Source organism: Pagrus major, chromosome 1, assembly GCF_040436345.1.
Source record: "Pagrus major chromosome 1, Pma_NU_1.0".
Lineage (NCBI taxonomy): Eukaryota > Metazoa > Chordata > Actinopteri > Spariformes > Sparidae > Pagrus > Pagrus major.
In genome coordinates, this window is record NC_133215.1 from 3,095,580 (window position 1) to 3,111,348 (window position 15,769).

Below are 15,769 nucleotides of genomic sequence, written 5' to 3' on the forward strand. Positions count from 1 at the left end.
CATCTGTGAAAACGTGAGAAAATTTTCTTTTTTTCACGTGAAATTCTTCATCCATGTTTAAAACAAACTGAAATCGGTGGGAGGTTTTCAGAAAAGTTTTAGCAGGATAATCTTTCAAAGTTTTTTATTTGTTTGTTTCATCTGTGAAAACATGGAGGGAAACGGTTCAGGAGAAAAACAAAATTGAACAGAACAGAGTGGAAAAAAATAAAATACATTTTCTTTCTGACATTTTTTTTGGGTTTTTTTTCATGTGTGAAACACAGTGGGGGAAAAAACAATTCAGTAGAATTTAAAAAAAATTTTCTCCAGTATTTATTTTTTCAGGAGGATTTTTTTTTCTATATCTCTTGTGATGTCAGTGTCACAATATTTAGTATCATGTTTCAGTCTACACACAGGATCTTGTGGTCAAAATGAGTATTACAAAAACAAACACTTGGAAAAATGAGCCTTACCAAAAAAAAAGAAAAATCTCCAAGGAACTTTTTTTTCAGTCTTTCACACACACACAAAAATTCTCCTGGAAAAAATTATCTCAGAATTTCTCATGGGGAATTACTTTTTTCTCCTTAATTTTTTCCCATATTTTCAAAATTAACAAATTTCAAAAGATTATTCTGCCAAAACTTTCAGTCACTACACACATGATCTTGTGGTCAAAATGATTATTACAAAAACAAACACTTAGAAATGAGCCTGAAAAACACTGTTTCATGCAAAAAAATATTTCTCCTGGAAAAAAAAAGTTCTACGTTTTCAAAAATTAAATTTTCTTTTTTTCCCCGCAAGTTCAAGAGTCATAAACACAGCAGAGAAAACACTTTAGATCAGACGAATGGATCAGTTGGAAACAAATCCTCACTTGTCCCTCAGGGTTTCCGTACAGTCGCCCTTCACACCCTGTGTTTCGACCTCAAACTTTTCCTCCCTCTGAAAGTTTGTATCATTAACAAGAGTCAGATAAATGACCTGTTGGCTTTAAAGATACAGTCTGGTTGTCTGCTGTCCTGGAATAGATCAGTTTTTAATTTAAAGACTAAATGTATTGAGTGTAAACGTGTGAACTGTTGTTGCTGAGTAGATATTACATCAAGACTCGTATTAACACAGTAATTATATCACCTTGGAAGGACTGCACTCTTGTAGATGACGTGTTTCAACAGGTTCATTATGTAAGCTGCAGTTTGAATTGATGACGATGTCTTCTGTCTCCTGCAGAGTTCATCGAAGGAGTCTCTCAGTTCAGCGTCAAAGGAGACAAAGAGCAGAAGCTGCGCTGTAAGTGTCCGACGTCCATCTCTGCTGCCTCCTTGTGATTCATGAGCTCAGAGTTTAAATATCATAGACACGTCAGTAAATGTTACCAGGTTACATCTTCAACTTTAAATTCAGTCAGAGGCATTTTCATAACTGTTAAACCTTTGAGAATCCACAAGGTGGCAGCACAGCCACTTCTATCAGTCAGACCTGTGGCTTAATAACCTCGTTGTGTTGAAACGGTGACTTCTCTGAGCTCATATTGTGTTTAAGTGAAGTCACATCTTATACAACTCAAACAATGTAGCTGTGAACATTTCAATATCAGGATTTTGCAGGATGTACACTTAAAAAAACAGTAATTACACATTCCTCCATGTCTCCCGTTTGACCTCAGTTGCCTTCAGGATCTACGACATGGACAAAGACGGCTACATATCCAACGGCGAGCTCTTCCAGGTCCTCAAGATGATGGTGGGCAACAACCTGAAGGACACCCAGCTCCAACAGATCGTCGACAAGACCATCATCAACGCAGACAAAGACGGAGACGGCAGGATATCCTTCGAGGAGTTCTGTGCTGTGAGTGTTGATCATTGAGCTTCAGACTGAAAAACACACCTAAAGACAGAGCAGAGGTCAGAGGTCAAACCTTAGTATAAAGAACGACTTAATTCATATGAATGGAAAAAACCCGAGCACAAACAATAGCACGCTAACATGCTGAGTGTTGTGTGTCGCCATGAAGTCAACAAAGTTTTACAATTCATCAGTGGTGGGGAAGTATCCAACTCCTTTACTTTAAAACTGGGCCAATATTTACATGTTTATGATTCATACTTCCCAAAAGTTTTACAATCAGTCCGGTAGATCTCCTCAGCTTGTAACTGACCATCAACGTTACGTCCAGTCAAAGTGTTTTTGTCCCTGAGGTTTTATTCTAATGGTGCGTTCAGACCAAACGTGAAGAAAATATTCACATCCCGTTACTTAAAGTTTGATCGCAGGGTTATTAATTTGTATTCACGTTACTCAAGCGGCACCCAGCTCGGTTAATTTCACAATAAATAGTAACTGTGACCAGCGAGTAGACGTAGACTGAATAAATCTGTCTTACTTCATCGGTATGAACCCAAAACAAAAAGATTTCTCTGTGATCTGATGCAATAAATGGAGTCCAGCCAACAACTATTAAAATGCTTGTTCCCTGAGCGGAGTTTGGATCAATCAGGGCTGTGCCGTGCTGGGACATATTTCTGTGACTTACCAGGTAGCCTAACTTCCTCGCTCACTTCCCTCCACGGCAGCTCTGGGTGTCTGCAACGACCACGATTAGTGATTATTATCCTCTGCTCCATTGTTGTTCTGAATGTCTGCACATCAGCGACGTTAACGTCATGACATCAGTGTGGATGTCAACGCAAAAATGTCGCTTTGGTTCAATATTTTCAACTCTCGCGAATTTGTTGTTTGTCATTTGCGCTGCCCGGAGCTAATAGATGTGAATTTGTGTCTATTTGTGCCTTTTCGTTGACTTTGTATGTAATTTAGACGTGTGAATAATTTGCCTCGTGTTTGGTCTGAACGCACAGCAAGTGTCTGACAACATTACAGAAACGATTCCTGCAGATCAGTTGATTAATCGACTAATTGATCATTTGTTGACACAGTATTTCCATCCGTAGAGCTGAAAACACTGATTATTACAGCTTTGAACTTGTTGTGTTCCTCGTTAGTCATCCTCATGTCAAAGGCAGGTACTGATGTGTGACCTCACTTCCTGTCGTCTCCTGCAGGTCGTCGGTGGATTAGACATTCACAAAAAGATGGTGGTGGACGTCTGACAACTTTTTTTCTCTGTTCCTCCATTTACTGAAGATCTGCTTGAAGACGTCGTCCAGCGAAACGCTCTTATCTGTTTTCGACAGAAGTATTTTCTCCTCACCCGTCCTCCCCCTCCTCACCCCACCTTCCCTCCCCCCCCGAGCCTTCTGAAGCCAAACTCTCACCACCTATCATCATCGATCAGGAACTCTCAGTGACTCGACGTCGCACTTTGAAAGCTGACGGACGGCTTTTTAACGCAGAGCGACGGTTTCAGTTTGGTGGAGGAAAGCTGGAGAGTGTGTGTGTTAGTGTGTGTGTACTGTATGTTTTACTGGTTTTTCAAGGTATGTGGGTTTTTTATATTTATTTTGGTGTCATTGTTTTTTTTTTTTGTTTTTTTTAGTGTTGAGAATCAAAGAAAGTCTATCTTAAAGATCTTTAGTGGACGCGTGCAGTTAGCGGTGATGTTACTTGATTTCAGAACAACACAAACAGCATGAAGTGCCAACGAGAATTTCTGACATGCAGGTGAATTACAGGTAAAATGTGTGTCTTTATTTTAGAGATGTTATTGTATTATTGAATGCATTTATCTTACTGGAGTATTGCATTATTTACACTTAAAGAACAGCTTCATTTCAGTCGTGTTTGGCTCAGTTTTCTCAGACATTCAGGAGCACTGCATGTTTTTAAACGACGTTTCTCTGGCTCACGAGCATCACGTTCCGTTTTTCCCAACACTTTTCGTGTTATTCAGCGCCGGGTTAGAATAACAGCATACATGTCGACGTTAAAGATTGTTTGTAAGAAGGGTCGGATACTGAACTCTGCTTCTAAGTAGGACTAACTATGAATTAATCTCCTGTCAGAATTGAACAGATTAAAAATGTATTAACTGACAATCAGAGAAGGGCACAAATGCATCAAAATTACAAATACTTGCTTATCAAATATCTCAAAACAAAATATAAGAGTACATCCTCTACAAACTAATATGACTAAATTTTGGCCATTTAGTTGAGCCAGATGTTGAATAGCGACAGACAGGAGCTTCACAATTAAAATGAGTCATTGTCGTGTCTTTTAACTGCTAATGTAGCCAAACATAAATCATCTCAGTAGTGGAAACGGTTTCTAATGAAAAAATGTTCAACACGTTATTAATGATTATCTGATAATTGATTGTAAAGCCGAGTATCGATTCAAGAAAAAGCTTAAAATTTGCGTCCTTTATATCAACTGATTCAATCAGCCGGTGCTAGATTTCCATAAATAAATAAATAAATAAATAAAAAGCTGAACAGGAGAACACATCTCACCTGAGGAAACATCAAATTATGTGGAAGATGAAGAGTGGACCCTGTCGGGGGCTGGGTAACAAAAAATATTTTGTCATTCAATACCTAAGGAGTTAATCTCATCTACATCAGTGAGCCAATGAGGATGCAGCATGCTCGTTATGTGAACATCTAATAGTGCTGCTGGTGATGTTCACTGAACTACCATCACTGCCGACGGTACTCAACCCAACTGTTGGACGGCCTGACAGCGTATGAAACAAATAGTACACGAATCTTGTTCCATTTCCTGCTGTAGTGACAACAACGCTGGTGTTTCTCGACCTTTGGATGAGTCAGACTTACGCTCCTTTTAGAAAGTTATTTATATATTTCAGATAGTCCAATAATGTGTGATATTCCTTCAGTCTCTACATTTTAGTCCAGGTGTCCAGTCCGAGTAAAGCTGCTGTCAGGTCTTTGAACAGCTTCCTCATTTGAAGCAGTCGTATTTTGTACAAAATTATGACTTTTTACAACTGAAATGACATTTTGGTTAAAGAGAGTAAAGACCAGGTAGCGTATCGATTCAAGTGTTAACGTACCCAACCCTATTTATAAGTCAGATATTGGAAATAACAACAACTCTGACGTGACGGTCGAGCTCCTGCTGTTGATGTCAGATATTAATCTGTTAATAAACTGCTTTACACTCACGTTGGTAGATTTACTGCAGAAATCTGTGGAAAGTTTGGGGCGAACGCCAAACAAACGCTGTCTCTGTGGACGAGTGTCAGAGCCTGAAATCAGCCATGAAACACTATATTCTCTGTACATTTCTCATCAGGATTCACGTGTTTGCTCGATCCTCCTCTGAGGCCGCCGCTCGTTTGAACAACATGCAGGACTCCGACGATGTTGGAAAGACTTTTACATTTACATTTTTTAGGTTTTAATAGTTCTGGACGTGTTTTTACACCTGTTAGATTTAGAAAGATAAAATAAGCTTCATCTGTAGAGGGTCCGGCAGGATGATTTGGTGAACGGACTGTGTGTGTTTGCAGCTCCTCTGCTTTGGACGGTCACATCTTTAATCTCTCTCTGAGAAGAAGAAACGAAGCCGAGGAGAAAACAAACTGCTGGGACTCCGCTGGACTGAACGGTTTAATTTAGTGACGCGCTGCAAAAGACTTTTCTACCTGAAACGGACGACTTGTGATGTGTTTGCATGACGTGTGAACTGATCTCTTCTTCTTCTGCCTGTTTTGCATGTAGATCAGGTTTTATTAAAGCTCTTTACAGCTTTATTAAAAGGTCTTTTTTCAAAGTTTACCAGACTGGTCTCAACATTTAATGAAATGAGTGAAATGTCTTGCAAATGCAAACGATCGACTCTGTGCATGCAAGAGTTTGTGACAGTACAGCTGGTTCAGTTCGACCACACGCACTGAAAAGACTTCATTTTCTGTGAGGTAGAATATTTATGAATTTTTATAATACCATGAAATAATAAATGGCTGGTTTTTGGTGCATGTTTAATAGTTAGACTATAGCTACTTTCAATAGAACTTTAACCCTTAATCGACATTGTTTATTTATCTGTAATAGGTTCATATTTTAAACGTGTTATTATCAGATCATGTGTTTCACGGTGAGGATATTTAATCTTAACATCATTTTTCTTGTATTTCAATAATTTTTGCATTTGAGAGTTTTGGCTCATTTCATAAAATTCAGTGAGACCGTGTTGTGTTTACATGTTAATAATGGTGATAAATAAATAAATAAAAACATTTCAAGCACGTAGATGTTGCCAATTAAAGGTTTTAAACATGGAAACGACTGTAATCATAAAGGTTTTTAAGTCGCCCGCCACTCGCTCTGTATTTGGTTTCTTTCCCCCTCTTTTTTTCTTTGGGTCGATAATGTTTCGTTTTGAACAGTTGGTGTCGAAGCTTCCCGCTGCTTTAGCTGAAGTGTTTTAATGTTGGTTTAAAGGGACGTTTGTGATGGATTCAGTCTTAGATTTTTACTCCTGTTTTCATCTCTGCTGCATCACTGAAACTTCATACACGCAAAAACGAGAAATAAACTGTTTGAAGGTTGTTAGACGCTGTGAGCTTCTCATTTCTTCATGTTTGAGGGTCGTTATTTATCGTGTTGTTGCACTGTGTCACTACAAACCATGTTCGGTACGGTGAGTTTGAAAGCACTGAGGTCGTCATGATTCCTGTCTGGTTGTTGACATTTAAAGAAATGTTTTAAAACGGGTCAAAGTTTCTAATTTCTAAGTATTTAATGTTTTAAGTACTGACCTGTTGGATTCTTACAGAGTTTAGATATTTTATAACAGTCCAGAAGAATCTGACAGTAAAAGATTTGAGACGTGTTTTTTTGCTGTGATGAAAACACAAGAAATAAATATTCATATTCATTCATACCTGTAAGTCAAACCTGAGTTTACCCCTCCTGAAAAAAGTTTGGTCAAATTAAGTAAAGATATTATGTAACAATATTACTTTGGTAAAAGTGAAAGTCGACCTTAAAAATAGTGCTTGAGTAAAAGTTTTAAAATATCTGATATTAAATCAAAAGTACGAATAAAAGCAAATTATATTTATATTTACATGTTGGTATAAACTGCAGGTCGACTGATTATTGGCCGTATCCGATAATCATCTGTATCTGAGTGTGTTTTTTATTTGATAATTGATAAAATAAGTTAATTTAAGAATGTTCTACTTTAAACTGTAACTAGTAGGTCTAACTAAAGTTTTCAAATAAATAGAGAGTCAAAAGTACAATACGTGCCTCAAACAATGTAGTGAAGTGAAAGTCGGACAGATAAATTACACATTCACATCGGTTATCGGCAGATAAATAAATTAAAGCTGATAATACAAAGCCACATTGGTTTTGTTGATTTAACGATCGCAGCTTCTACACACAGTAGGTGGCGGTGTGCACCTTTACAGGTGTTTTGTGAGCAGCCAATAAAAACAGAACAACAACAACAACAAACACACTGTTGTCGACTCATGATGCTGAACTGCTGCACCTGCGTAGACCTCACAATGTAGACATGAGCCACACGTTTTTAACAACAAACACAACACAAGGGAAAAAGTCTTGACCAATATAAGATCAGAGGGGCCATAAGACAAACTGTGACACACAGATCCCCCGATTCAACACCACATGTTCTCCAGTTGTCCTGAAGCCACAGTTTACTACACAACAGCCACGAGTCCAAACACACAACAGCCACAGTTTACTACACAACAGCCAAGAGTCCAAACACACAACAGCCAAGAGTCCAAACACACAACAGCCGAGAGTCTACACACACAACAGCCGAGAGTCTACACACACAACAGCCACGAGTCCAAACACACAACAGCCAAGAGTCTACACACATCTCCAACAAACTAAATATGCTTATTAGGCCACAGGACGCAGCGAGGAGGCGAAACGCTTCACAAAGTCAGCAACACAATAAAAACAACATTAAACTCACCAGGCTGAGATTTTCACTTGAGCACAATCCGCCGGTTTGTGCAGATGCACGTGGTGGACGCGGGACCGGAGAGGTCACCTTCCCCCGCAGGTGTGTCCGTGTTCATCCAACACACCTGCAGGTGTGTCCGTGTTCATCCAACACACCTGCAGGTGTGTCCGTGTTCATCCAACACACCTGCAGGTGTGTCCGTGTTCATCCAACACACCTGCAGGTGTGTCCGTGTTCATCCAACACACCTGCCGCCGCCTGTTGTTCTGTCCGAGGCGTTTAAAAACACCTGTATCCTGATAAATGTTGACCAGCTTAATAACATGAGTGAATATGAGCCGCCAGGTAACTTAGTTAATCACCTGGGAGCTGCTGTCTCTCGCGCACACGCTAAACGCGCGCTCACATGTGACGTATGCACTGTCAGGACCCCACTGAGCTCAGGACCCCGGTGAGTGACAGTTGTCATCGCAGCTGCCTGAATGCAGTTACGACGCGCGGTGGCGCTGTTGGACTCTTCTTGTTTGTTTTCTTTTTCTTTTTCTTTCTTGGTTGTTTTGTGGTGGGGCTAACACAATTCATGATGGGGCTGTAGCCTAACCAAGCCCAAACCAAGCCCAAACCAAGCCCAAACCAAGCCCTAACCAAGCCCTAACCAAGCCCAAACCAAGCCCTAACCAAGCCCAAACCAAGCCCTAACCAAGCCCTAACCAAGCCCAAACCAAGCCCAAACCAAGCCCTAACCAAGCCCAAACCAAGCCCTAACCAAGCCCTAACCAAGCCCAAACCAAGCCCAAACCAAGCCCTAACCAAGCCCTAACCAAGCCCTAACCAAGCCCAAACCAAGCCCTAACCAAGCCCTAACCAAGCCCAAACCAAGCCCTAACCAAGCCCAAACCAAGCCCTAACCAAGCCCTAACCAAGCCCAAACCAAGCCCAAACCAAGCCCAAACCAAGCCCTAACCAAGCCCTAACCAAGCCCAAACCAAGCCCAAACCAAGCCCTAACCAAGCCCAAACCAAGCCCTAACCAAGCCCTAACCAAGCCCAAACCAAGCCCAAACCAAGCCCTAACCAAGCCCTAACCAAGCCCTAACCAAGCCCAAACCAAGCCCTAACCAAGCCCTAACCAAGCCCAAACCAAGCCCTAACCAAGCCCAAACCAAGCCCTAACCAAGCCCTAACCAAGCCCAAACCAAGCCCTAACCAAGCCCTAACCAAGCCCAAACCAAGCCCAAACCAAGCCCAAACCAAGCCCTAACCAAGCCCAAACCAAGCCCTAACCAAGCCCTAACCAAGCCCAAACCAAGCCCAAACCAAGCCCTAACCAAGCCCTAACCAAGCCCAAACCAAGCCCTAACCAAGCCCTAACCAAGCCCAAACCAAGCCCTAACCAAGCCCTAACCAAGCCCTACCCAAGCCCAAACCAAGCCCTACCCTATGGCTGTGGAATATCGAATAAACCATCTTTGCTCACTACGATTAGTCTTCTTTCTATTATTGGTTATTTTATCAGTGTCGCCCATGAGAGTCTGGTAAATATCGGTTATTGTACCGGCTGAAAGAAATCCATATCGTGCATCGCTCGTATGAAGTATTAAGTAGCAGAAAAAATAATACAAGTACTACTACAAGTACAATAGTTGAGTAAATGTACTTAGTTACATTCTATCACTGGTACTTAAGAAGTACAAGTTACATGTCTCAGAATCAAACTGCTGAGGGATTTAGAGACGCACCGCTCTGCTCCCACCAGCAGGTGTCACTGTGAAGCCACATGACAGACTCCCAGCTGAGCTCAGGACTTTACACACACTTTGGTTACATCTTTAACGACTGCACAGATTTCATGTCAACAATCTGTCGTCTGCTTTGTGTACGACATGTTTACACATTATTTCACTTTTAATTCTCCAGTGAGTCACAAGTTCGTGGACAGTAAGTCGACTCCACCTTTACACAGCTGGGAAACTCCAGAAAATAATGTTAAAGCTCAAAAGCTTCTGACTGACGCGGTACCTGTGGATGTATTTTCAGGTCTGCCTTCAAACTCAGAGACGTGTTTGTAGTTTCCTCGATGGTCGGGGGTCATTAAGGCCAAACAGTTTGATTTTCGTCTCATCAGAACAGGATTTGTCTCTAAAATGTGAGATCTTTGTCCCCATGTCCAGCTTCTTCCTCACTGAGCAGCCTGTCAGCTCGACGAAGGCCTCGTCTTACTGTGATATCTGTAACAAATGACTCTTCGCAGCATCGCTCGCTATTGTTTTGGGGTTGATTTGCAAGTTTTTTTCCCCCATCCTCAAAAAACTTTATTTTTTTTCTCCCTCCTGAAAAAAAGTTGTTTTTTCCCCCTTCTGAAAAATGAAGGGGGAAAAAAAAAACTTTTTCAGGAGGGGAAAAAAAATAAAGTTTTTTGAGGAGGGGGAAAAAAACCCTGCACTTTTAAAAGTAGTTTTTTTTCTCCCTCCTAAAAAAGTTTGGGATTTTCCCCCCCTTCTCAAATTTTTTTCCACCTCCTCAAAAAGTTTTTTTCAGCCCCTCCTAAAAAAAGTTAGGTTTTTTTCTTCCTCCTGAAAAATGAAGGGGAAAAAAAAATTTCAGCAGGGAGGGAAAACCCACACTTTTAAAAGTTTTTTTTTGTCCCTCCTTAAAAAGTTTGGGTTTGGGTTCTTTTCCCCTCGTGAAAAAAGTTTTTTTCCATCTCCTCAAAAAACTGTTTTTTTCTCCCTCCTGAAAATTTTTTTTTTCTTCCTCCTCGAATTTTTTTTTTTTTTTTTTTTTAAAAAGGGCAAAAAAACAGAAAACTCATATTTAGGAGGGCAAAAACCCAACTGTTTTTCATGAGGGGAAAAAAAACAATTTTTTTTCAGGAGGGGAAAAAAAACAATTTTTTTTCAGGAGGGAAAATAAAAACTTTTTTCAGGAGGTGAAAAAAGTCTTTATTTGTTGATAAAAACTGTAAAAAACAAAACATTTTCGTCTCATTTTAGTCGGAGAAAACAAAGATTTTCCGTCAGAATCTTAAATCTGTGTGATCCTATTTCTTTAAAGTTCTGTGATAAAGTTTCACATTGTGTTCGATCACTGAGGTGAACAACAGAGCAGCTGATGTCACAGGTCTGAATCCTCCTAATCGAGCTGCAGGAGGACGCGGCCAGTTGTTGCCGTCGCTGCCAATTAAAAGTCTCATTCGTTCTCCCTCGACTGCGCCCTCGACTGCGCCCTCGGAGCCTCTAACCCGCCGCCTCTCGTGGACTCTGCTCATCTGTTTGTGATTTGGACTCCAGATTTATTTTCACACTGGCCAACATGAAAGCCAGCGGGGCCGGCCTCTAAAACGTCTCTGTGGCTCTCTGAATAATCTGCGCCGTAATGGCCCAAACGACATGAACACGATTCCAAGAAATATGGATTTTCACACAGCGTCCTGAGTGTAAACAGAGAAACGTTCTCTGGCCGAGTGCTGAGGGAACAAAGAGCAGCTCGCACATCAGAGGAGACAAAGTTTACCGTCAAGTCCTGCTTTATATAAAATATAAATAATAAAGCTGAGTAACAGTTTCATGAAATGATCCATGATGCTTTTTTCAGTGATGGAATGTAACTAAGTACATTTATTCAAGTACTGAACTCAGGTGCAATTTTGAGGTACTTGTACTTTATAATTCCACTCCACCACATTTTAGAAGCAAATATTGGACTTTTAACTGCAGCAAACTGCAGCAAACTGCACCGTAAGAAGGACTTAAATAATTCAATTAAATGTAAAATAATCTAAATACCAATAATTTAAAGGTTCAATATGTAAGAATTTTAGTTTAAAACATTAAAAACTTCACTAAAGGTTTTGACAGAATGTAAAAAACAGTCCTGACATTAGTGTTGTGTTATAGTTATAGATACTGAAGTTAGCATGCTAACCAGCTAGCCGCGACCCGGCCCCAGCTGCGCGGCTAACTGAGCTAACTAACTGAGGGAAACTAGCTTACAGCAGCTAGGGTTAGCAGCTAGGGTTAGCAGCAGTTAGCGATCGCTCTGGAGCAGGCTGCTGAGAGTTGGCCCTCCATAACGTTTTATTTGGTTCGCAAAATATTTCTAGGAAGAAAAAAAGAAGTTTTGAAAAGTTTTAATATAAATCATTGTTTTTGTCAGGTTAAATGCTCTTCAAATATGTAGGATAAATAATTATTGATTATATTTCATAATCTGAGGACGGCCGACACTTTGCGCAGGACATTTGGGATCTGAGAAACATTTTTCATCTTAAAAATAAAATCCTAAAGATGTTTGTGGCCCAATATTCAGTTTTGTGATTGAAATAAAATTTAATCAGATTAAAAAAACAACAACAACCACTAGACCCAATAAAATTCTGAGTCTGGAAAATGCTGATATTCATTACTTTTGATACTTAAGTGTATTTGTTTTCAGATACTAAAAGACTTTTACTGAAATATTGTTTTAACACGATATCTTTACGACTTCTGGGCACTTTTTCACAGCGCTGACTGTTTCCTACTCTTTGACTTGCTCTTATTTAGCCTTCTAACTGGTATCAACAGGGTTGTAGAGGTCTTAAATGACCCTGTACTAGTTTGTGTAGTTGTTTGTTCAGTTTCCAGGTGACGTTAACGTATCCAGGACGTCAGAAAACGTCTTTAAAGTGAAACCCGTCCCGCTCTTTATCAGTGTGGATGTCGTCTGTGAAAGCTGGACCGACATCAAGCTGTCACTATCCTCTGCGATTGGCCCGGGAATAATTAATGGAGCAGAGCGAGGTGGAGGTGGAGGTGGAGGTGGAGGGGGTCATTCAGAGTTCAGCGTAACTCTCAGGTAACTTCATTTCACCTGCAGGTAAGTGTCGGCTGCAGCGGGTAACAGGACCCGCCGCAAACACTTTCAGCCATGTTGTTGGAGGCGTCGAGTGAAGCCGCTCGGCTGCCCGGCAGGTCAGCCACACACACACACACGCACACACACACACCACCAGAGGCTGTGTGTGTGTGTGTGTGTCATGTAAACCAGCCAACCATGAGCTCCATCTTTGCCATTCAAATGTGGATGTTTGGTTTCTCACAGTGGTTCTGTTAAAGCTGCATTAGTCTGTTTGTGGCCACCAGGGGGCAGGAGACCTCCACTTAAAGCACTACACCTTGTTTTTTTTAACACAAATAAAGTTTGATCGATTGATTGATTGATTGATTGATTGATTGGGCAGAGAAATGAAGCCAGAGCTGAAGTACCAAACACTGCAGTTCCTCTAACGGCCACTTGAGGCTCCAAAAGAGTCAGACACGAACAAAACACTGATACTGACGATGTGAACGTCGGCCTGATAATAAGTCTACGATTAAACTATTTCTCTAAAGACCAGGAGTGTCATGATTTACACTTTAAATCAAAAATCAAAACTTGAAATAAGTTACTGTTGTTACCGTTACTGCACCATGACGCTGGGAAATAAAAAACATTTTAAATTCAACCGTATACATCAGTTTTATCAGACTTGGTGCCACGTTTTTCAGGAAGAATTTGGAAATGTTCATGTTTTCAGAGCAGGAAGCCGATGATCTGTCGATCTTTATGAATCAAGACTCAACTCGACCGTCCAACAATTTGTTTTGATCAAACATTGAGTGAATCCACAGAAGAGCTCATGTTAAAATGCCAAACTTTACAGCAGTAACAAACATGTTTACAGCCTGCTACAAAAACGGTTTTGGTCTTGTTTATCGCTTCGTGAATTTTAATGAGGAGTCGACTCATTATCAGGCCGATATTCAGTGTTTCTGATCATCAGCATCTGCGTGTTTCGTGTCCAATTGCCAATAAAATAAATTAATCTAAAAATGCAGCACTTTGTCCTCAAGTTATCAAATAAATTCAGCGGAGTGGAAATATAAAAGTCTACATAAAGTAAATTGTAGTGATTCTCGACTTTGAGATGAAGAGTTTTTTTTTATTTATCCTGTGAATCTAAATCAGTTCCAATTATCAGTTATCAGGCTCCTGGATTATTAATAATCTGTATTGTTATCGGCCCGGATTAAACCACAACATCGGGGCTTCACCTCGGCTGAGTCCAGTCTCTGATCTTCACCTCTCGGCTGTATTTGTGGAGTTGAATCCGAGTGTCGGACGAACAGTTTGTGTTTCTGTGCAGGTTATTACTGAGTGAAGCGACCCTGCTGCTGGAGGTGCTGAGCTCTGGAGGAGACGGCCGCGGGCAGAGCCAAGAGTCCAGGGAGATCTCTAGAAAACATCCAGGCCCTTTACTGCCAAAATGAGCTTCTTTATAATTAAAAAACTGGTTGGCAGAGAACAACTTGAGAGAAATTTCCTTTACAAATGGAGTAAAGTGAATCCTGGAGTCTGTTTGGGACAAAGGCCGCGTGATTAAACCGAGGCAGATTACATCTGCGCGCCTGTGATTTGCAGCAGCGTGCTGGACTACAGTTACACACCTGTCTGCTGATAACGAGGCTCGGTTTACCTGCCGGGACGATATCTGCTCCATCAGACAGCTGCCAGACTGTTAATGAAGAGACCTGACGAGGCCGAGCGGACCAACCTGACCGCCCAGGTACAGGTGAGGCCGGTCTGCAGGTGACGCTGCGACTCTGATGTGAAGAAACGTTTATTTTACTGCTCTTTAATTCAAAGACACAACCTGAGTGAGGGTTTTTGGGATATAGGTGCATATATGCATGTGCATGGATGTGCAGTAAAAGTCAAATGAAATGAAAAATATTCACAAAATACAAAACAATCAAGTGAAACACAAAAATATCCCAACATCCCTGAATACTTTCCAGTAGTGTAACTAAAGGTACAGCAGTTCTGTACCATCTCGAGGTACTTGCTGTTACTACAACACTACATATTTTCAAACATCTACAGCGACCAGTTATTCTGCATTATTTTTATTTTAAAGACTCTGCTGGTTTTATTTAGTGTCTCCTCCTCTGTTGGAGCAGTCGGCAGAGTGTCGTACATCATTTGGTTCAGGAGCTGAAGTTTCAGTCCGGCTCATTAAAGTCCGGATTTTACATTTGTTTCGTCTGAGAATGGATGAATTTACAAGAACATGTCTTATAAATCATATTAACCTTGGTACAGACGAGTGTCAGAAAGGAGGAATAAAGTTGAAATTTCAAGATTAAAGTCGAGTTTCTGAGATGACATCAGACAGCTCATATAACGGCCTCAACAAAATGTCTTGTGTGGACGAACTGATGAAACCGTTCTTCAGAATCAGCTTCAGTAACAGAGACATTATTTCTCTTTCAGCTCATAAACACAGTGGAGTTGTCAGGATGAGGACTTTGGAAAGATTGTGCTGAAAACTGCGTCTGTTCAGAAGGAAAATCCACAGAAGGATGGAGGAGGTGCTGCATCAAAGTGTGTTTCAACTTTTTCTTGAGGTGCAAAATGAAAAATAAAACTTCCTCTCATTGTTTTTCTCACCCGAGGCCCTTCATTTATTTAAGATGGTCTCTCGAAAACTGAAACACTATTAAAAAATGTATTTCTGCTCTGAAGTGAGGTGGGAGAGTTTTTTGTTCCAGTTTTATGTATTTAAAAATATGTAATTGGACGTTTTAGACTTCCACGTGAATTTTCGTCCACATCTGACCTTTCCTAAGCAAGTTACAGCCATTTATTCTAACATTACCCTCAGCGTTTTTCAGTACAACACAGCTGTAATCCTACATTTCACTGACTGATCGTGTAGATGTGTCTGAAACAGAAAGGTTATTGAATCAAACAGAGGACGGTGAAGGAAGAAGCTCGGCTGCAACAACACGCGTCGAGACGCACGATGCCAAATGTGAAGAGCCTCAGAGGTTTGTGCTTCCAGTGGAACCAGAACCAAGAAGAACGAGACCTCAAGC

At 40.7% G+C, this 15,769-nt stretch overlaps 1 protein-coding gene across 1 annotated transcript in view; it reads left to right on the forward strand.

The window, feature by feature from the left end:
• The window catches only part of LOC141017906 (calcineurin subunit B type 1-like), a 29,345-nt gene extending 22,872 nt beyond the window's left edge, over positions 1–6,473 (forward strand). The window contains exons 4-6 of the mRNA XM_073492751.1: positions 1,222–1,281; positions 1,658–1,842; positions 3,057–6,473. Coding sequence (XP_073348852.1) covers positions 1,222–1,281; positions 1,658–1,842; positions 3,057–3,104 — 293 coding nt within the window. The 3' untranslated portion in view covers positions 3,105–6,473. The remainder of the gene's footprint in view (positions 1–1,221; positions 1,282–1,657; positions 1,843–3,056) is intronic.
• The last annotated feature ends 9,296 nt before the right edge of the window (positions 6,474–15,769 follow it).